The 22,487-nt window shown below is 34.8% G+C and overlaps 2 protein-coding genes across 3 annotated transcripts; both read right to left on the bottom strand.

The window, feature by feature from the left end:
• Nucleotides 1–1,967: 1,967 nt before the first annotated feature.
• Nucleotides 1,968–15,522, bottom strand: LOC146912127 (WAT1-related protein At3g28050-like). 2 transcript variants are annotated; one of them, XM_085719381.1, is made up of 7 exons: nucleotides 15,218–15,522; nucleotides 12,161–12,229; nucleotides 4,814–4,927; nucleotides 4,005–4,236; nucleotides 3,224–3,382; nucleotides 2,594–2,745; nucleotides 1,968–2,272 (listed from the first exon to the last, which is right to left on the bottom strand). In XM_085719381.1, the coding sequence occupies exons 1-7, from the start codon at nucleotides 15,409–15,411 to the stop codon at nucleotides 2,098–2,100; spliced, it is 1,095 nt and encodes a 364-aa protein (XP_085575507.1). In that variant the 5' UTR covers nucleotides 15,412–15,522; the 3' UTR covers nucleotides 1,968–2,097. The 2 variants fall into 2 exon arrangements, with proteins under 2 accessions (XP_085575507.1, XP_085575506.1); XM_085719380.1 differs by lacking the exon at nucleotides 15,218–15,522 and adding an exon at nucleotides 12,498–12,792.
• A 2,431-nt stretch (nucleotides 15,523–17,953) lies between these two features.
• LOC146912126 (uncharacterized) lies at nucleotides 17,954–20,963 on the bottom strand. Its single transcript, XM_085720692.1, has 4 exons — nucleotides 20,673–20,963; nucleotides 19,483–20,478; nucleotides 19,326–19,363; nucleotides 17,954–19,154 (listed from the first exon to the last, which is right to left on the bottom strand). Exons 1-4 carry the CDS (start codon nucleotides 20,961–20,963, stop codon nucleotides 17,954–17,956), a joined length of 2,526 nt encoding a protein of 841 aa, XP_085576818.1.
• Between the last annotated feature and the right edge of the window lie 1,524 nt (nucleotides 20,964–22,487).

Genomic DNA, 22,487 nt, shown 5'->3' with positions numbered 1-22,487 from the left:
TTTCAAAAATAAAAAATTTCTCATAATGGTGTGGCAAAATATCTTTAACTTTGCATTAAATATTACTATTGTAACTAGCACATTTGCCATGGAAAATTGGGGGGGCCCATAATGGGTCGATGTTTCAATAAAATACAAACAATCGTGAAAATGACAATTTTTTGTGAAAATGACAGTTTAGTCACTAAGATAATTTAAATTTCCTCTAAAAAAAAATAACTTAAAGTTAGCATCTTAAAGAAAATAAATACTGTGGGCCATGGCTAACGAACCATTATCATACAACATTATATTAGTTTAGGGTGTGTTTGTTTGAATGCAAAAGATTACATTATTTGGAATGACCTTCCTAGGAATAATAAATATTTCAAGGAATAACATTTCTACCCATGTGTTTGGTAAAAATTTAGATTTTCTTAAAATATTTTAAAAATTAATTAATTAAAAAAATAAAAATGGAAATAAATGTTAATGGTAGTGAGAATTTATAGCAAGTTTAGTTTTATTCTCAGGAATGTTAAATTCTCATTCTTTAAGCTTGAGAATAACAACAGAAGAAATCATGTGTAAATAACATTCATGGGAATATAACATTCCTGGGAACAAATTTTTAAAACTTGAAACAAACATGGTAATGTTGCATTTCCAATCTCACATTCCCGGAAATTATATTACAAACTTTGAAACAAACACACCCTTATTGATAAAAAAAAAAAAATACACATTATATTAGTTTGTTTTCTCAAATTGGAATTGAATTTGTCTGATCTCGGCTATATAAACTTTATCTATGAAAGTGATTGTTTGGAAGCGGTAGACCTTATTTTCAATATGACAAATCCAAGTTTGCATATGTATGCCTCTGTGTTACTAGAAATCTCATATGTCCTGCACCATGTGACTATCAATTTGGCTCACATTTTAAGGAAGCAGAATATATGTGATGAATTTATGGCAAAAAAATTATAGGTGCGAAGTTTTCATTGATATTTAACATGATCAAGCTTTGTCGGAGAACATGTGGACTAAGGTAAAAAAAATATTCTCCCTAATTTTCTTCATATGTAAAGGGTTAATGATCGAATCCTTGATCATTTGTTTAAGCCTAAATTTTTTTATCATTTGGACCAATTTATTGTTGGTTTAATTTTCCTCGTGAGCTTAGCTCAGTTGGTTTGGACAATGCATAAAATATGCAAGGTTCGGGGTTTGAACCCCGGCCACCAAAAAAAAAATTGTTGGTTTAATTATTTTTTTAACAAAAAAGAAAAACTAAAAGACTACAAAAAATAACCCTTACCCAAAAATCTAAAAGTGAGGATCTATTTAGTCTCGTGATTTTTCCTTTAATAAATTTCCATATAGATCAAAGTCAGTTGCATTTTGTGAAATAATTTTACAAATTATGCACATTAACTTGGACAAAATTCTCTAATCCAAATACACTCACATTTTAGTTGTTGATTTCTTTTCAATGTCTTCAACTGATTAAGTATATATAGCACATTTTCAGGCAAATATCAACTTAGTATTTTCAAATCCTATCTTCTTCTCGATCAACTGAATAGTTTTTTTTTCTTTTTTTTAATTAAATAAGTGATTTTCATTTCAATATCTTATTTCGTTTTTTTTATTTATTTCTTCGTGTTTGCGTGACTTTGTTTGTTTTGATTTCCCGTTTTTCTGTGGTGTTTTTAATTTCTCGTCTTAATACAATATTTATTTTATTCAGATTGAAAGATTGGTTTTGAGCAGGTGCATAATTAGTTAATGACTTTGGCGTCATCCACGTTGCAGATTTAGTTAATGACTTTTGAATATAGGCATATTTGTAGGCTTAAATACTCTGTCATTTTCAACTATTAACATAGATGATGTGATTCTGTTCGCATATTCAACCTTTTTTTTAGCGATTTTGAATTTGTATTGCATCGATGTACTTTATTGATTTGAATGAATGAATATCGTTTATTTTTGTAAAAGAAAAAAATCAACTTAATATTTTCATATATCACTTGTTTTTGCTAAATGTATTTTTTTGTACATGTATCTTACCATTCATTCTTTTAAACATTTTAAATTTGATAAACCATGTTTTTAAACATTTCCATCTAGTTTCTTTTCAAAAGTTTCTGCTCTATAGCTTTGCAAAAGAGGTGCATTCTCTATAGATGGTGACTCCAAACTACCAACATCTTCCTCTATCTCTTCTGTTGCTTTGCCCCATAATACAGCATAAAGACCAATTGAGATTATTATGGCTCCAATTATACTGCAAAATGCAGAAACAAAAATATACATAAATGGACACTTCACTTATATTCTCTTCATTTAGTCAGTTTATAACAAAGCAATACCGCACCGAAATGTGACTGACAGTTCATGAACTGAACCGAAGCACTTCGGTTCAGTTAAGTTCGTGAGCTATCCATCACAGTTCGGTTATTTTCAGTTTGGTTTTTGGTCTATTTAAACAGTTCTGTTAGATTTGGTTCGCTTTTTTTTTATTTTTAAGTCATAATTATCAGTTAACAATAGCAATTTAGTATAGTTCGATTCACAAAGAATCAAAGAAAAATTGAATTAACCATACCTTCCAAGATGAAGAGTATCGCCAAGGAATATAACGCCCAACCAAACGGAGATAACAATTTGCAGTGGCCTGAATGAGGTTACATAGACAGCCCCTTTTAAGTGTATTGCCCAGGCAGAAACTATATTGCCTATTAACTTCCCGAAAATTCCCTGGAAAAAGAAAAAAAAAGTGTCATCAATAAACACAAATGCTTAAGTGGATGGTTAACACAGTTCAAATATATGACAGTGGATGGTATAACATGTGCCACGACGCATTAATCATCCACTCGGCACAATTAACCACAATTTCGAACGACGTTAACCACAGTTTTCAAGTGCATATTTGAACTGAAATCGTGATTAATGAGTATCATCTATATTTAAACACAATTCGGATGGGGATCAAACACCTGAAAGTAGTGGTTAATAAAGTTCAAATCCGTGGTTAAGTGTTTTCAATGGACGGTTAATGATTTGCGACAACTTGTTAAATTCATTAATCATTTGCTGAATATAACTAACCACATATTTAAACTGTGTTAACCATCTAAACTGATGTTGAATTTTGATGTCAAATTTGCAGTCAAAATAACACAATTTAAATTTTTTTGTCGAAGTGTAACAGTAGTTTTGCAGTGTATCTTACCGAAGAAATAATAGAGATGAGTGAGAGATTTAGTCCTATTTTCCAAGCACTTGCTTTAGGAACTGATAACAAAGCTACAACTGTTGATATGATGGTGGCAGTTATGGAGTATAACAACACTAAAGTTAGTTCATCTGGGAACTCTTTCAAGATATGTACCTGTGAAATGAATAAAGGAACTGAAACTTTTCAGTACAAAAATTTTGATGATCTCATTAAATAACAAGAAATGAAGAAACAAATAGAATATTTACAGAAGAAAAAATTCATGTTTGGATTGGCATTGAGTTTGACAAACTCACGGTGTAACGCGATGACTTCGGCAAAAACTAAACTTTGGAGCTTGAACAAAATCATGGTGCCATTGTGATTTTGTCAAACCAACCGTGTATCCAAACATACATTAAATACTAGCAACACTTTTTCTGTTTCTCATAATACACTCTTTACGACACAATATCTGTTATTGAGTGAAATTCATGTGTAGTGTTTGTTGAAAAGAATGAAAGAGAGAACTGTTGCTAATATTATAGAAAAGAGAGTTAAGTGCAAGTGGTAACCGCCAATGAGAAGGTTATGAAAGCCAATTGTCAAAAGATACTTCAGATTGAAGACGTGCATCGTTGCATCCAATCATACATGTTTTCTCAAATTATTATTGATTATTGATGTCGACGTGTTAGGGTCAGTGTTGTGTCTCACGTGTGTCAGTGTTTCATAGCTTTCATTTTAGGTTTTAAAGTATAATAATATCAATTATTATGCATAATAGTAATCGTACCTGTAAAATGTACCATAGTGCACCCAGAAAATAGTCAATTGTCAGCAGAATACCAGCAATGGCCCAACTTGAATCCACAGACTTGAGAAAGTCAATTGGTTGATGAAGTGATGAGGGATTCATGATGGGTTGTCCTTTGTAGAAAGTCAACACAAAAGCACCTGCTATTGATATTATGCTCCCAATTACCTTAGCATTACTACTTTTACTCTTTGCAGCTAACTTTTCCATTCTTAATTGCAATGATAACAGGAAAACAAATAAGTAGACAATAGACTAAGTTTGATGTCAAGTATAAATGTAGTTTAAAACTTTCCTTCTCATTCAGCTTAATTAAATTTTCCCTTGATCTATGGACTAACATCATTATGGTGCATTAGTTCAAATTTTAAATATCTTCTGTTAGGGATTTAAGCTATCATTTAGACAAAACTCAAGTGTCAAATAACAGCTATATAGCGGCAATTGAGCGTAACGAAATTTGAACAAATCGCTATTGTTCTGCGATATAGTATTTAGTACAAATTATTGTCAAATGGTGACTATAGTGACGCTATAGCACCGTTGCTTAGCGAAATTTGAACAAACCTCTATTTTCCGCGATCTGTAAGTTACAAAACTGTTACTCACGTGTTAAAGTGTGTGAGTGTGACTGTGGTGGAGTTTGTATGAGTCATGTCCACTTTTCACATACTAACAAGTATCAAGTCTATTGTTGTTTCAAAGACATTTCATTGAGTGCAAGAGTAATGCAAAATTTAGTTTCAAAGGATATAAGAATCTGCCAGATTAAAATATAATTAGCAAACCTGAAAGTGACAGCTAGCATGAAAGTGAAAGCAGGTAACAGATTGGCAATTGCTGAAGCAAGTGTTGGAGAACTTGAATTAATACTAATATACCCCAGAATCTGAGATACACATCTGCATAACAGGTCCAAACAATTCCAAAACATAAAACACAAATCATCAGAAGCATAAAATTAAGGGTTAATAGGCTTTTACCCCCTGCCATTTGGGGGACTTTTGGTTGACCCCCGTAGAAAAAAAAAACTTGTAGATTTTCACTTGTAATATAAAGATTCTTTGGTTTACCCCCCACAGCCAATAGTCAGCATCTGACTGTGTATTTTGGCTGATGTGGCGTGCTGACTGTATAAATAATTTTAGTTTTGATTTTTTTTTAATATCCACTTGGATAAAAATTAAATAAAATAAATCAAAAATAAAATTAAAATTAAAATTAAAATAACATTAACCAATTAAAATAAAATAAAATAAAACAAAAACAAAATAAAATTAAAATTAAAACAAAAACCAATTAAAAAAACTAAAACTAAAACAAAACAAAAATTAAAACAAAAACAAATTAAAAAAAACTCAATTAATTCCCTTTCATCTCTCATTCACGTGGCCACCATCCTCTCCCTCACTTCCATCTCCATTCTCTTTGTTCTTCATCACCATCACCATCTTCATGTCCTTCTCTCTTTGTTCCTCATTTTTCCAGCAACAACACAACATCAACACAACAAACAACCCATTTTTGGATTCAATCAACAACAACAACACACAAACAACACATTTTCGGATCGAATCAATCATAAACAATACAAATGGAATCAAATCAAACAACAAATTTAGGTTAGAATTTGGAATCAAACAACCCATTTCTGGGTATGAACAGTACAATACAGGGAAGAGAAGAGAATGATGAAGAAAAGAGAAGTGTTAGAACTTAAAAACTCCTCTCTCTCTCTCTCTCCTTCCTGATTCCAGCAACAACGTTCATCCCTCTTCTCTCTCGGTTCCTCTCTTCTCTTCCTCCCTCTTCTTGTCTTCAGGGGCGGTTCTCTTCAGAGACCCCCAGGTGCCACTGCACCCCCAACATTTATATAAATAGCATATTATCCATAACATTACAGCAAACATGTTGGTGCTCCAGTGGCCATGTGGTCTTTTTATATTTTTTCAGCAAATTCTTCATATTTTACACAAAAAAAGGTCCTAGTGGGATGTGAATCGGCATCCCTCATGTTACGTTCATGAAATTATACCATCACACCAATTTGCAATATTATTTATTTTTTGAAACGTTTTAGTATGTATTCTAAAATTATTTGGCATCCCCGAGTAATAAACTCAAGATCCGCCACTGCTTGTCTTTCTTCTATTCTTTCTCTTCTTTCTTCTCTAATCCATTTGTTCATCTCTTCAATTGAAAAAAACTTAATCATCATGTTGCTTATTTTTTTGTGGGTGTGTTTTAGTGGGTTTTATTTTGATAAAATGATAAATTAGTGTGTTTTTTGGTATGAGAATTATATGTGTGGATGAGGTTTATTGTTGGTTTTTGTTGAATTAAAGAGAAAAGAGAAGAGAAGAAGGTTGGTTCTGGAAAAGGGAAGAGAACAGAGAAGGGAAAGGTGGAGAAGAAGAGAAAAATAATTCTTTTAGGGTGTGTTTGGTTTAGAAGAGAAGTTGTGAAGAGAGAAATAGGTAAGAGAGAGTATGAAAAGAGAGAAAAAGGTGAGAAATAGAGTAGATTTTATGGGTTGTTTTTTTTTTTTTTTTTTTTGACCGAAACAAAGTTAACTATCAATAATCATCCAATGTTCAATACAAGAAGGATAAGAATCAAAAATACGGTGACTAGCCCAAGAACAGGCCGCCCTAGCTAAACTATGAGCAACCATGTTCGCTTGTCTCCTAACAAACTTCACCTCGAAGTTGGAATGTAAAGATAACTGATAAATAATACTAGAAACAATAGCATAGAATTCCGAATCACCCTGGCACGGAGACGATAGAGCTTGCACTAGAGTAGATGAGTCGGACTCGAAGACAACCCTGTCCCATCTGTTCGCATCAGCAAAGTGAAGAGCCTCGAGTAAGGCAACTGCCTCCCCCTCCAAAACTGTCATATTTGCCCGCTGCCATTTCGTTTGAGCCCGAATAAATAGCCCGCGGGAGTCTCTAACACAACACGCAAAAGATGTAATATGGTTACGGTCATGGAACGCGGCATCCACATTGCACTTCAACCATGTCTCGCGTGGTTTCTCCCAAACTGAGCTGTTACCTTGCACTCTATTCTGCCCGTGTTGCACAACCGGTTGTGGGGGATGTTTATGAACCTCCTGCCATTGCTGCCATGCATCTAGTGCCGTCCTCCCAATGCTTGTTGAAGTATGATGAGCGGCATTCCAAATGACATCATTACGTGCAGCCCAAATTTGCCAAAGAAGTGAAGCCACCCGACCAGCAATGTCTCGGCTTTCGGAACGACATATATCAAAAACAAAATCTGCCAAACTGCTCACAGTTCCAACTCGCGGTTGCAGCACAGTCGAAAGGCCTGCCCAATACCAACTCTCACGCGCCACCATACAACCCACAAAAGCATGCCAATCATCCTCAACATCCGTATCACACCAGGGACATATCACCTCACATTGTACATGCCGTGTTTGTAGCCGAAGACGCGTCGGAACACACCCTCTGCAAATCCTCCATAACAAATTACGTGCTTTGTGAGGGGAATTCACATTCCAAATTCTATGCCACTCTCCTTCAACATGGAACCGATCAGTATGTAACAACTCCATCATAGCAAGTTTATAACCAGTCTTAACAGTATACCTCCCGTTACGTTCCATCATCCACACTATTTTATCATTCTGAACTTCTGCAAAGAGTGGTGTGTCGAGAATAGCTTGCACCATATCATCTGGAAACAGAGATTCAAGCTTATCAATATCCCAAACTCGTTCCTCGCCAACTATCAAATCAGACACACGCAAACTATGCACACCCTGACTTTGTGGGGATTGAATCCAGCTACCATGACCTCCTCGAACCCATGGATCATTCATCACGCTGACTTGCTGCCCATTTCCAATTGTCCACCTACATCCATATAAAAGTAACTGACGCGAATTCCAAATACTCCGCCAAGCAAAGCTCGGGTTATGTCCGAGTGTAGCACCCAAAAACGAGGAACGTGGAAAGTACCTCGATTTAAAGACTCTAGCAACCAGCGATTCAGGTTTGGACAGAAAGCTCCATCCTTGCTTAGCTACCATAGCGAGATTAAAAGCTTTGAAATTTCGAAACCCCATTCCACCAAATTCTTTGGGGCATGCCACACGTTCCCATGCCATCCATTTAATCCCTCGGTTGTTACTCCTTCCTCCCCACCAAAACGCATTGATCATCTTTTCAATATCATCTATAATTGAATTCGGCAAAAGATAAATACTCATTATGTATGCTGGAATAGATTGTAACACAGATTTGATCATAACTTCCTTTCCTGCCTTCGATAATGCTCGTCCCCTCCATGCATTTATACGTTTCCAAATACGATCTTTGATAAAAGAAAAAACAGACCTCTTATCTCTACCAATCATCGAAGGTAACCCTAAATACTTTCCGGTACCCATTACATGTCGGACACCAATAATGTGTGACAAATCCTTCTGCGCCGCCTCACTCATATTGCGACTAAAAAACACCTCAGACTTTGATAAGTTGATTTCTTGTCCAGATGCTACCTCATAAGTTTTAAGAATAGTGAGTAAATGTTGTGCTTCCACCACATTGGCCCTACAAAACAAGAAACAATCGTCTGCAAACAACAGATGGGACACCACTGGTGCGCCGCGACATACTTGTACCCCATGAATATCACCTCTATTAATAGCCTTATGTATTAGAGTCGAGAGGCCCTCAGCCACCAATATGAATAAATATGGTGATAACGGGTCACCTTGGCGCAACCCTCGGCCGGGTACAATAGGCCCCACCCTGTCAAAGTTCATAAGCACCGAATAAGTAACAGAACTAACACACATCATCATCCATTGGATCCATTTCTCACTGAACCCCATTCGCATAAGCACACCACGAAGAAACCCCCAATCCACTCTATCATAAGCCTTGCTAATATCAATCTTGAGAGCCAATTCCCCTCTCCATCCCTTCGTCTTCCTCTTCATTGAGTGGATTATCTCGGTAGCAATTAACGCGTTGTCCAATATAGAGCGGCCCTCAACAAACGCTGACTGCTCCTCTGACACACATTTACCCAAACATCGTTTCAGTCGATTAGCGAGCAACTTCGACACCATCTTATACAACACATTACAAAGAGATATAGGCCTAAGATCTTTCATACTTTCCGGGTCTTCGCACTTCGGAATCAAACATATATTTGTTTCTGAAAGGTTTGAAGGGAAGTAACCGCGATCCAACCAAAAAACCACTGCCTGAAAAATATCATCACCACACACATGCCAAAATCTCTGATAAAATGCCGGATTAAAACCATCTGGACCTGGGGACTTGTCCGGTTGCATCTGAAAAAGAGCTTGACGCAATTCTTCTTTTGTAATAGGTGCTGTAAGCATTATATTGTCATCCATCGACACACACTGACTCATCAAATCCAGCACCGGTTCATGCACACCTTCATTAGCAGCAAATAGTTTCTCAAAATAACCTTGTGCCACGATACACATATCCTCTTGAGACATAGCAATCCTCCCATCATCCGTTCGGAGCTTACTAACCTTCTTCACTTTGCCACGGGCTACCGCTGATGTATGAAAGAACTTAGTATTCATGTCCCCTTCCTTCAACCAGTGCATTTTCGCTCTTTGCTTCCAAAAAGCCTCCTCCTGTACAAGTAGTCGAGCATGCTTCGCCCGAGTTTCGACATATTGTGTACGCATCATACCATTCGGCTGGGCACGAAGCTCCTCTAATATACGAACACATTGGTTAATTTCTTCCTTAAACCGAACTCTCTTCCTCCTACCCCAGCTTTGCAACTTCGTAGAACAATTCACAACTCTATCACCGAGCTCCAACCCCCTAGTACCACCCCAGCCATCCACCACCACCTCCTCAATATCGTCCTCTAGAAGCCAACTGTTTTCAAATTTAAAAGAATAATTATACCTCTGACGAACCGTAGGTATAGTATCAAGCAGTATTGGAGTATGATCTGAGTGAGAAGTAAGCAAGTTTGTAAGTTTGACTTCTGGAAAACGTTGCAGCCATTCAGAGTTTCCCACAGCCATATCCAATCTTTCTTCCAGCACTCGATTGGTACCCGGACTCTTGATCCACGTAAATGGGTGACCATGCAATTTAATATCGGATAAGGCACAATCTTCAACCGCTTCACGGAAACCTGTACACAACCAATTAGGATGAGGATGAATACCAACTTTGTCTTGTTGAGACAACAAATCATTAAAGTCCCCAATGATACACCACGGAAGAGATGACATATCCCGCAGCTCCCGAAGTAAATCCCAAGCATCACGACGACGCGCACGTTCAGGAAAGCCATAATAACAAGTTAATCTCCAATCACCAGCTTCTCTATCCTCCACAATCAGATTAATGAAATTTCGAGAGTAATTTAACACACGACAATTAGAAACATCTTTCCAAAACACTGCCAGCCCACCGCTCCTACCTTCCACATCAACTGCTAAGCATGAGATTTTATGGGTTGTTTGGTATAAGAGAAAGGTAAAAGAAATAGAGAAGAGAGAAGTGTTGATAATATCGAGAAGTACGAAAATACCCTTGAGATAAAAAAATCTCACATAAAAACGATTTAATTATGAGTAGTTTAAATAATTAGAATAATTCTCTCAACAAAAAATTAGAATAATTAAACTAAATGATATATTACTTAATGAATAAATAAATTGTTAATTAAAATAAATAATTTAATTATTTTTGGTATAAATTAATTTGACTAATTTAATATCATAATTTATTAGACAACCTCAACAACTTTCCTTTCCTAAAAATGAAATCCACGAGTATGATTTAATTAATTAATTGATCACTCACAGCATACAACAACCCTTCGGTCGTTCTGCAGTACTTCCTCATCTCCATTACGGAAAATATTAATTGAAAAACTGAGATTGAATGTGATAATAATACTAGGTAGGAGACAAGGGTATAGTGGGAATCACATTGCTTTTCTTCCCTGTTTCTTCGCACATGAGAGAAGAAGAAAAAATAGGTGGGACCCATAGTACTTTTATCTGTCTCCCCCATTTCTCTTCTGCACCAAACGATAGAAAAACCATTCTTCTCTCCTTATTCTCTCCCCTCTACTTCTCTCTTCCCTATTTCATGGCTACCAAACAGAGTGTTAATGTTTTTAATTCATTAAATTAAGTTTTTAATTAAGGAAATTTACATTGAATTAAAAAAATTGGAAAAGAAATAAAAAAAGCCAAGTCAAAGTGCCACCTCATTGATCAATACACAATCAGCGTGCCACCTAAGCTAATTTGTCCAGTCACATGTCATCAGGGGTCAAAACCAAAGAATCTTCAAATGGCGAGGGGGAATCTCCAAATTTTTTTTATAGGGGCGTATACCAAAAGACACCCATATGGCAGGGGGTAAAAGTCATTTAACCCTAAAATTAATGACACCCCTGTAACTATAACTAACTAACTAACTAACATCAAGACTAGATATAACAAAGTTACTATAATACCAACAAAAAAAAGGGCTTAACCTATGAAGCATGGGCACAGACACAGACACCAGACATAACACTGCCACAGACACGTTGACACCGATAACATTCTTGAGAAAATGACATAATTCAAGGTAATCACAAGTGTCGGTGTCGGACACAACACATGTCGGACACCGGGACACGCCTTCAATCAGAAGTGTCGGTGCAACATAGGCTTTAACAAAATCATCCTGAAATTTTGTAGAGTTTGGTAACATCTCAGAAAAAAGTACAGTTTTTTAGGGAATTCGGGAAAAGAACCTGAGTTCGATTGTTGGAGGCACCTATTTAGGAGGCAGTTCAACCTCGTGTGAAAAAATTGGATATCTCACTGCCGGTTCGAGGGTTAGAAAAAACCTAAGTCCTGGAGATATCTTAGCATGTCAATTGTGTGTCAAAGACCCTAATTAAGGTGGATTACCAACATTCAAGCCTTTTCCCACTAAGGAGGGTCGGCTACATGAATCAAATTACGCCATAATGTTCTATCATACACCATATTTAAGTCTAATTACAGTGGATTAACAGCAGGAACAAAAAAAAGACTTAACAATCAATTATTGGTGTAAAGTATAAGGCAAATTTGCACTTACCCTATTGCCCCAAGAAGCACACTTTTGCATATAATGGAGAAACTGATTGGAGGAGCAACAGCTCTTGATCTGCAAAAAGACATGAAAATAAAAACATGAATAAATTAATCAAATGAAATATAAGTCCTAAGTATATGTTTAAAATCAAGGTCAATTTGACAAAATCATGGTAACACCATAATTCTATTCAAAATCCAAAATATAAATTTTGCCAAAATTTCGGTGGAACACTATGATTCTGCAAAAACTCACAGTCAATTCAAACATGTACTGAACTATATATATACATATGTAACATATATGTTTATGATATTGAAATAAATAAATAATTGTGAACCTTCTTGTGAAAAGAGTGACAGGGAGAAGAACAGAAGTACCAACAGCATAAGCATAGGCAATAAAGACATGATTGTTCATCCCTTGAAGTGTGGCTGCTTTGAACAAAGTAAGTAAAGCCATGTCAATACATTCATTGCCTATAATCACAGCAGGTGGCAGAAAATCCATGTAAAAGGACCATCTTCTTGTCATGTTTCTCTCACTTTTCTATGTTCTATCACTTACACAACAATCACAAACCTTGATTTTTTTTGAATAAAATCACAAACCTTGATGAACTTCAGAATTTCTGTGACATGTTTTGATGATAAGGTTTTGATTTTGACCATTTTTTGAACCAAAATAAAATATAAAGCTATTACTATTAAACGGATAGAATATAGGGTTAATTATGTTTCTAGTCTCTATAAAATAGCGACCTTGTAAGTTTAGTCCCTACTTAATTTTAATAGCATTTTTAGTCCCTATAAAAAAAAATTTACTTATAATTTTAGTCCCTGCTAAAACAAAGTTTGATTAATTATCCTTAAACTCTTAAATTTTTGAACGATTTTTTTGAGACAAGATTAGAACACTATGAAAGGTTCGTTTACTAAAATTTAGAATTTTCTGACATGAAATGAATTAAATATGAATTTTTTAAAACGACAAAAGTTAAAGATAAAAAGTAATAAAATCTGGATGTAGAAATCAAATTTTGCAATAATTTTTTGCGGACGAACTTTTAGTAATGTTCTAAACATGTCTGCAAAAAATTGTTCAAAAATTTAAGAGTTTAAGCATAAATTAAACAAATTTGAATTGAGTAGGGACTAATACTCAGTGCAGAAAAACAAAATTAGGGACTAAAAATGCTATTAAAATTAAGTATGGACTAAACTTACAAGGTCGCTATTTTATAGGGACTAGAAACATAATTAACCCTAGAATATATTATCTATTGATTTTTTGACATGCTATATAAGAATAGTGTTGATAACTATTTTGACAAAATATCTCAAGCTTTTTATAAAATATTAATATTTGTAACCATATTTAGCCATGACAAATTGGGACCAGAGTGGGTCCATTATAGCAATATACAAACAGTGATGAAAATGACAAATTGGCTGCTAAAAATAATTTAGAATTAAAACATCTTAAAAAAAAAAAATACTTTGGCTGACGAACCATTAACATATACAGACATTTTTTGTTTTTGAATAAACCATATATACAGACATTATATTACCATTTTTTTTTCTTGTAAAAAAAATATTGTTATATTTTTAAAATTATTTTGTATCTTTAGCCAATTGCACACCATTGGAGGTAAGGTAATGTGTAGAACGATAGCTTGGCGGCACCGTTACTTTCCTGAAGTAACGCTCTCTGACACAAAGCAATGTATTTTGAGAATAAAAAAGGGTTAAATATGTTTTTGGTCCCTATAAATATGTCAACTTTTCGTTTTAGTCCCTCTAAAATTTTCCTTCAACTTTTAGTCCCTATAAAATTTTCAATCTTCACTTTTGGTCCCTCTTTTAAAGTAAACTCATATGTAGAATTCATATTATTTAATAAAATTTTCCAGAAAAATTCAAAATATTATAAGAATCACTCCAAAAAAAAATTCAGAATTTTTTAACAAAACATGAATTTAATATGAATTTTTATATGTTTTAAGGTTAAAAATTCATATTTAATTTGTGTTTTGTTAAAAAAAATTAATTTTTTTAGGAATTTTTTTTAGAATATTTTATACATTTCTGCACAATTTCATTAAAAAATATAAAAATTAAATTAAAAATAGGGACCAAAAGTAGTGATTGAAAATTTTATAGGGACTAAAAGTTGAAGGAAAATTTTAGAGGGACTAAAACGAGAAGTTGACATATTTATAGGGACCAAAAACATATTTAACCCAATAAAAAACTGTCAAATGCATAGTTTTGAGATCAACAAAATAAATGTTGAACATGTTGGCATAAGTTGTGGGATTTAATATAAATTATTTAAAGTTAAAAAATAAATGATTTAGTTTAAAGTGAGATGACGGTATGAATCCACTCAAAATACTCATGTGGAGTTAGCATAAGTGAGGTGTTCTAAGTTCGAATATAGAATTCATTATTTCTTAATGCTTATGTGGGGGAGTCTAGTCAATATACTATTTGTCCAACAAAGAAAAACTGAGTAATGATTCAACGTCTCAAATTCACATACACTTATTTAACACTTTATTTTTTCTTTTATATCACTTGTTTCTCCATATCGTGTTACTATGTGTGTGTGAAAGATTTCAATTTTGTTGATGATGTTTATTAAATGGAGTTGAATGAAGATTTAAGTTTAGATAATGAAGATATGAATGAACTTTGATGAAGATTTAAGTTTTGAAGATAAAGATTTTATTTTTTGAAATCTTTTGATGACATGTAAATGTTTAAATCCATTCGGGAATTAAAAAATCAAAAATAAAATTATTTACACACTCGGCATGTTAAATCACCAAAGTGACCTTTTTAGATGAGTTTGGGAGTGGAAACCAAATAATCTACATTTTACGATAGGAATATTAAGTTTTTTTTTACAAGAGATAAACCAAAATTCGCTCGAATAATAAGAGGTGAACATATTCTGCAAAACTCACCGTCAATTCAAGCATGCACTAAATTATATCCATATGTAATATGTAACATAAGTTTATGATATTGAAATAAATAAATAATTGTGAACCTTCTTGTGAAAAGAGTGACAGGGAGAAGAACAGAAGTACCAACAGCATAAGCATAGGCAATAAAGACATGATTGTTCATTCCTTGAAGTGTAGCTGCTTTGAACAAAGTGAGTAAAGCCATGTCAATACATTCATAGCATATAATCACAGCAGGTGGCAAAACATCCATGTAAAAGGACCATCTTCTTGTCATGTTTCTGACAATTCTGTGTTCTATCACTTATACAACAATCACAAACTTTGTTGAAGTTCTGAATTTCTGAGATGTTTTTTTTATTATGAGGTTTTGATTTTGACCATCTTTTGAAAAAAAAACCAAAATGAAAGATTAAGCTATAAGCCATGTTTTTATAATAATAATAATAATAATAATAATAATAATAATAATAATAATAATAATAATAATAATAATTTTTTAGTCTCTTGTAAAAGTTTTTTTTTTGTCAAAAATATGTTTATAATATTATAATTTTTTCTTTCAAAAAAAAATAAAAAAATTTCTCATAATGGTGTGACAAAATATCTTTAACTTTGCATTAAATATTACTATGGGACTAGCACATTTGCCATGGAAAATTGGGGGGCCCATAATGGGTCGATGTTTCAATAAGATACAAACAATCGTGAAAATGACAATTTTTTTTTTTTTTTTTACAATACGTGAAAATGACAGTTTAGCCACTAAGATAATTTAAATTTCCTCTAAAACACATAACTTAAAGTTAGCATCTTAAAGAAAATAAATACTGTAGTTTAGGGTGTGTTTGTTTCAATGCAAAAAATTACATTATTTGGAATGACATTATTAGAAATAATAAATATTTCAAGGAATAATATTTCTACCCATGTGTATGGTAAAAATTTAGATTTCCTTAAAATATTTTAAAAATTAATTAATTAAAAAAATAAAAATGGAAATAAATGTTAATGGTAGTGAGAATTTATAGCAAGTTTAGTTTTATTCTCAGGAATGTTAAATTCTCATTCTTTAAACTTGGGAATAACAATAGAAGAAATCATGTGTAAATAACATTCCTGGGAACATATTTTTAAAACTTAAAACAAACATGGTAATGTTGCATTTCCAATCTCACATTCCCGGAAATTATATTACAAACTTTGAAACAAACACACCCTTATTGATAAAAAAAAAATACACATTATATTAGTTTGTTTTCTCAATTTGGAATTGAATTTGTTCTGATCTCGGCTATATAAACTTTATCTATGAAAGTGATTGTTTGGAAGCGATAGACCTTATTTTCAATATGACAAATCCAAGTTTGCATATGTATGCCTCTGTGTTACTAGAAATCTCATATGTCCTGCACCATGTGACTATCAATTTGGTTCACATTTTAAGGAAGCAGAATATATGTGCTGAATTTATGGCAAGAAAATTATAGGTGCGAAGTTTTCATTGATATTTAACATGATCAAGCTTTGTCGGAGAACATGTGGACTAAGGTAAAAAAAATATTATGCCGAATTTTCTTCATATGTAAAGGGTTAATGATCGAATCCTTGATCATTTGTTTAAGCCTAAATTTTTTTTATCATTTGGACCAATTTATTGTTGGTTTAATTGTCCTCGTGAGCTTAACTCAGTTGGTTTGGACAATGCATAAAATATGAAAGGTTTGGGGTTTGAACCCCGGCCACCAAAAAAAAAATTTGTTGGTTTAATTATTTTTTTAACAAAAAAGAAAAACTAAAAGACTACAAAAAATAACCCTTACCCAAAAATCTAAAAGTGAGGATCTATTTAGTCTCGTGATTTTTCCTTTAATAAATTTCTCAAACCTATGAATGTACATCTTATAGTCTAGATTTTAATATTCATCAACAAAACAACTATGACATCTTTCTTAAAAAAAAAAAAAAACTATGACATTTTTTTTTGACCGAAGCAAAATTAACTATTATCATTAATCAACCAATGTTCAATACAAGAAGGATAAGAATAAAAAAATACGGTGACTAGCCGAAGAACAGGCCGCCCTAGCTAAAGTATGAGCAACCATGTTCGCTTGTCTCCTAATAAACTTCACCTCGAAGTTGGAATGTAAAGCTAACTGATAAATAATACTAGAAACAATAGCACAGAATTCTGAATCACCATGACCCTGAGACGATAGAGCATGCACTAGAGTAGATGAGTCGGACTCGATGACAACCCGGTCCCATCTGTTTGCATCAGCAAAGTGAAGGGCCTCGAGTAAGACTACTGCCTCCCCCTCCAAAACTGTCATATTTGTCCGCTGCCATTTCGTTTGAGCCCGAATAAATTGCCCGCGGGAGTCTCTAACACAACATGCAAAAGTTGTAATATGGTTACGGTCATGGAACGCGGCATCCGCATTGCACTTCAACCACCTCTCGCTCGGTTTCTCCCAAACTGAGTTGTTGCCTTGCTCTCTATTATGCCCGTGTTGTACAACTAGTAATGAGGGCTGTTTATGAACCTCTTGCCATTGCTGCCATGCATCTAGTGCCATCCTCCCAATGCTCGTTGATGTCTGATGAGCGTCATTCCAAATGACATCATTACGTGCAGCCCAAATTTGCCAAAGAAGTAAAGCCACCCGACCAGCAATGTCTCAGCTTTCTGAGCGACATATATCAAAAACAAAATCTGCCAAACTGCTCATAGTTCTAACTCGCGATTGCCGCACAATCGAAAGTCCTGCCCAATACCAACTCTCACGTGCCACCGTATAACCCACAAAAGCATGCTAATCATCCTCAACAGCCGTATCACACCAGGGACAGATCACCTCACATTGTACATGTCGTGATTGTAATCGGAGACGCGTTGGAACACATCCCCTGCAAATCCTCCATAACAAATTACGAGCTTTATGAGGGGAATTCACCTTCCAAATTCTTTGCCACTCTCCTTCAACATGGAATCGATCAGTATGTAGCAACTCCATCATAGCTAGTTTATAACCAGTCTTGACAGTATACCTCCCGTTACGTTCCATCATCCACGATATTTTATCATTTTGAACTTCCGCAAACAGTGGTGTATCGAGAATAGCTTGCACCATATCATCTGGGAATAAAGATTCAATCTTATCGACATCCCAAACTCGATCCTCGTCAGCTATCAAATCAGACACACTCAAGCTATGCACACCTTGGCTTTGTGGGGATTGAATCCAGCTACCTTGAACACCTCGAATCCATGGATCATTCATCATGCTGACCTGTTGTCCATTTCCAACTGTCCACCTACATCCATGTAAAAGTATCAGACGCGAATTCCAAATACTCCGCCAAGTAAAGCTCGGATTATTACCGAGTTTAGCACCCAAAAATGAAGAACGCGGAAAATACCTCAATTTAAAAACTCTAGCAACCAGAGATTCAGATTTAGACAGAAAGCTCCATCCTTGCTTAGCTACCATAGCGATATTAAAAGCTTTGAAATTCCTAAACCTCATTCCACCAAACTCTTTGGGGCATGCCATACGTTCCCATGCCATCCATTTAATCCCTTGGTTGTTACTCCTTCCTCCCCACCAAAACGCATTAATCATCTTCTCAATATCATCTATAACTGAACTCGGCAGAAGATAAATACTCATTATGTATGAAGGAATAGATTGTAACACATACTTGATCATAACCTCCTTACCTGCATTTGATAATGCTCGTCCCCTCCACTCATTTATTTGTTTCCAGATACGATCCTTGATAAAAGAAAAGACAGACCGCTTATCTCTACCAATCATCGAAGGTAAACCCAAATACTTTCCAGTACCCATCACATGCCGGACACCAATAATGCGTGACAAATCCTCTTGTGCCGCCCCACTCATATTACGACTGAAGAACAACTCAGATTTTGATAAGTTAATTTCTTGTCCAGATGCTGCCTCAAAAGTTTTAAGAATAGTGAGTAAACGTTGTGCTTCCACCACATTGGCCCTGCAAAACAAGAAACAATCATCTGCAAACAACAGATGTGACACCACTGGTGCACCGCGACATACTTGTACCCTCAACCACCAAGAATATCACCTCTATTAACTGCCTTATGTATTAGAGTCGAGAGGCCCTCAACCACCAATATGAATAAATATGGTGATAATGGGTCACCCTGGCGCAACCCTCGGCCGGGTACAATAGGCCCCACCCTGTCAAAGTTCATAAGCACCGAATACGTAAGATAACTAACACACATCATCATCCACTGGATCCATTTCTCACCGAACCCCATTCGCATAAGCACACCACGAAGAAACCCTCAATCCACTCTATCATAAGCCTTACTAATTTCAATCTTAAGAGCCAATTCCCCTCGCCATCCTTTCGTCTTCCTCTTTACTGAGTGGATTATCTCGGTAGCTATTAATGTGTTATCCAGTATGGAACGACCCTCGACAAATGCTGACTGCTCCTCTGACACACATTTATCCAAACAACATTTCAGTCGATTAGCGACCAACTTCGACACCATCTTATACAAAACATTACAAAGAGATATAGGCCTAAGATCCTTCATATTATCCGGGTCTTCGCACTTCGGGATCAAACAAATATTTGTTTCTGTAAGGTTTGTAGGAAAGTAACCGCGATCCAACCAAGAAACCACTGCCTGAAAAATATCATCACCACACACATGCCAGAATCTCTGATAAAATGCCGGGTTAAAACCATCTGGACCTGGGGACTTGTCTGGTTGCATCTGAAAAAGGGCTTGACGCAGTTCTTCCTTTGTAATAGGTGTTGTAAGCATTGCATTATCATCCATCGAAACACACTGACTCATCAAATCTAGCACCGGTTTGTGGACTCCCGCATTCGCAGAAAATAATTGCTCAAAATAACTTTGTGCCACGTTACACATATCCTCTTGCGACGTAGCCGTCCTCCCATCATCCGTGCGAAGCTTACTAACCTTCTTCACTTTGCCACGAGCTATCGCTGATATATGAAAGAACTTAGTATTCATGTCCCCTTCCTTCAACCAGTGCATTTTCACTCTTTGCTTCCAAAATGCCTCCTCCTGTACAAGTAGTCGAGCATGCTTCTCACGAGTTGCGACATATTGTGTACGCATCATACCATTCGGCTGGACACGGAGATCCTCTAAAATACGAACACATTGGTCAATTTCTTCCGTAAATCGAACTCTCTTCCTCCTACCCCAACTTTCCAACTTCGTAGAGCAATTCACAACTCTATCACCGAGCTCCAACCCCCCTAGTACAACCCCATCCATCCACCACCACCTCCTCAATATCGTCCTCTAATAGCCAACAATTTTCAAATTTAAAAGAATAATTATACCTCTGACGAACCGAAGGGATAATATCATGCAGTATTGGAGTGTGATATGAGTGAGAAGTAAGCAAGTTTGTAAGTTGACTTCTGGAAAACGTTGCAGCCATTCAGAGTTTCCCATAGTCATATCTAATCTTTCTTCCAGCACTCGATTGGTACCCGGACTTTTGATCCACGTAAATGGGTGACCATGAAATTTAATATCGGATAAGGCACAATCATCAACCGCTTCACGAAAACCATACACAACCAATTAGGATGAGGATGAATACCAGCTTTGTCTTGTTGAGACAACAAGTCATTAAAGTCCCCTATGATACACCACGGAAGAGATGACATATCCCGCAGCTCCCGAAGTAAATCCCAAGCATCACGACGACGAGCACGTTCAGGAAAGCCATAATAACAAGTTAATCTCCAATCACCAGCTTCTCTATCCTCCACAATCATATTAACTATGACATCTTTTTAGTCTAATTTAGATCAATAGATTTTAGGCTAAATTAATTCAATGGTCCCTTAACTAATTCTCAATTTTCGTTTTGGTTCCATAAGTTTTAAAATCATCAATTTGGTCCTTCAACTTCCGAAACAAATTTCAAAAACGTCCTTTTCGTCAAATAAGTAATTGTGCCGTTTTTTGATTTGATTTTAACCATTTGATTGAATGTCCATTGTACTTAACGTGAACCGTCAGCACATAATTTTTTTCACTTTTCATCATCTTCTCTCTTCTTCATCCTCAAATCTTCATCAATCTTTTCCAGAATTAGAAAAAAAAACTAATTAAATTCATAGATTCTATTCATATATTCATAGATCTTTTAAAATTCAATTTCTTATTCTTTTATTCCTTTATTTATCGGTGTGTTGGATTTGTCTAGAAATTTTTTTTAAAAAAACAATTCTCTTGTGACCTACAAAAATGGGTCGACTAGATCTGGAAAAGCACTTTACTTTATACGGTTCTTATCACAGCAACCCACACAAACATCATAATCCACATCCTCTTTGTTTGGCCAATTCTTTTCACCTCTATTGGATTAGGATTTTAAAAGACTATTTTAATAAAAAAGTCTTTAAGATTTTAAAAGACTGTGTGAGATTGTATTGATTTTGTGAGATTTTAAAAGACTTTTTATGTAAAAGACTTTATACACTCAAGATTTTAATGGATTTATCACACTGACTTTTAAGGATTTCAAAGGATTTTATGGGATTTTAAAATTTTAAAGGATTCAATGAATTTTAGGGGAAAAAAGAACAAACTTACAAGCGTGAATGATAAAAATAATGAACAAATAAATTCTAGCGTTTGAATAAAGAAAAATAAAACCAATAAAAAATTATTTTACTATTGATTTTAAAATTTTAAGGATTTTATGGATTTTATAAGATTTTAAGGGACTAAAAAACACTCTTAACACATTATTCTCCATACACATTTTTTATTTGTTAAAAATGTTATTCCCACAAAATTCAATTGTACATATTTAAAATTATGACAGCCCTTTTACCAAAAAAAAAAATAAAAAATTATGACAGCCCTTACAAATCTTTCAAAAAAAATATTGTGTCAGCCCTCATTTTGTGTTTGAAATTAGAGAAGTCGTTTGAGTTTTTCAAAGAGAGGTGAGAGAGAGAGAGAAGAGAGGAGGGAGAGGGAGAGAGAGAGAGAGAGAGAGAGAAAATGGAGAGAGGGAGAGACGAGGAGAGAAAGGAGAGAGGGGGGAGGGGAGAGAGAGAAGGGAGAAGAAAGAGATAGTAACTTTTAAATGAAAAACAATCCCAAGAAATCTCATCTTTTCATGAAAGACTTTTTCTTGTTAAAATTACACTACAAAATCCCACAAAATCCATCAAAATCCAATTTATTAAACAATCCTTCGAAATTTGAATGATTTTGAATACCATGAGACTTTTTTTAAGTGATGAAAAATCTTGATTGAATACCTCAAGACTTTTTTAAAATGA

Source organism: Medicago sativa, chromosome 6, assembly GCF_051527215.1.
Source record: "Medicago sativa cultivar Bolivia chromosome 6, Bolivia_mono, whole genome shotgun sequence".
NCBI lineage: Eukaryota > Viridiplantae > Streptophyta > Magnoliopsida > Fabales > Fabaceae > Medicago > Medicago sativa.
This window is presented reverse-complemented; position numbering and strand designations above follow the sequence as displayed.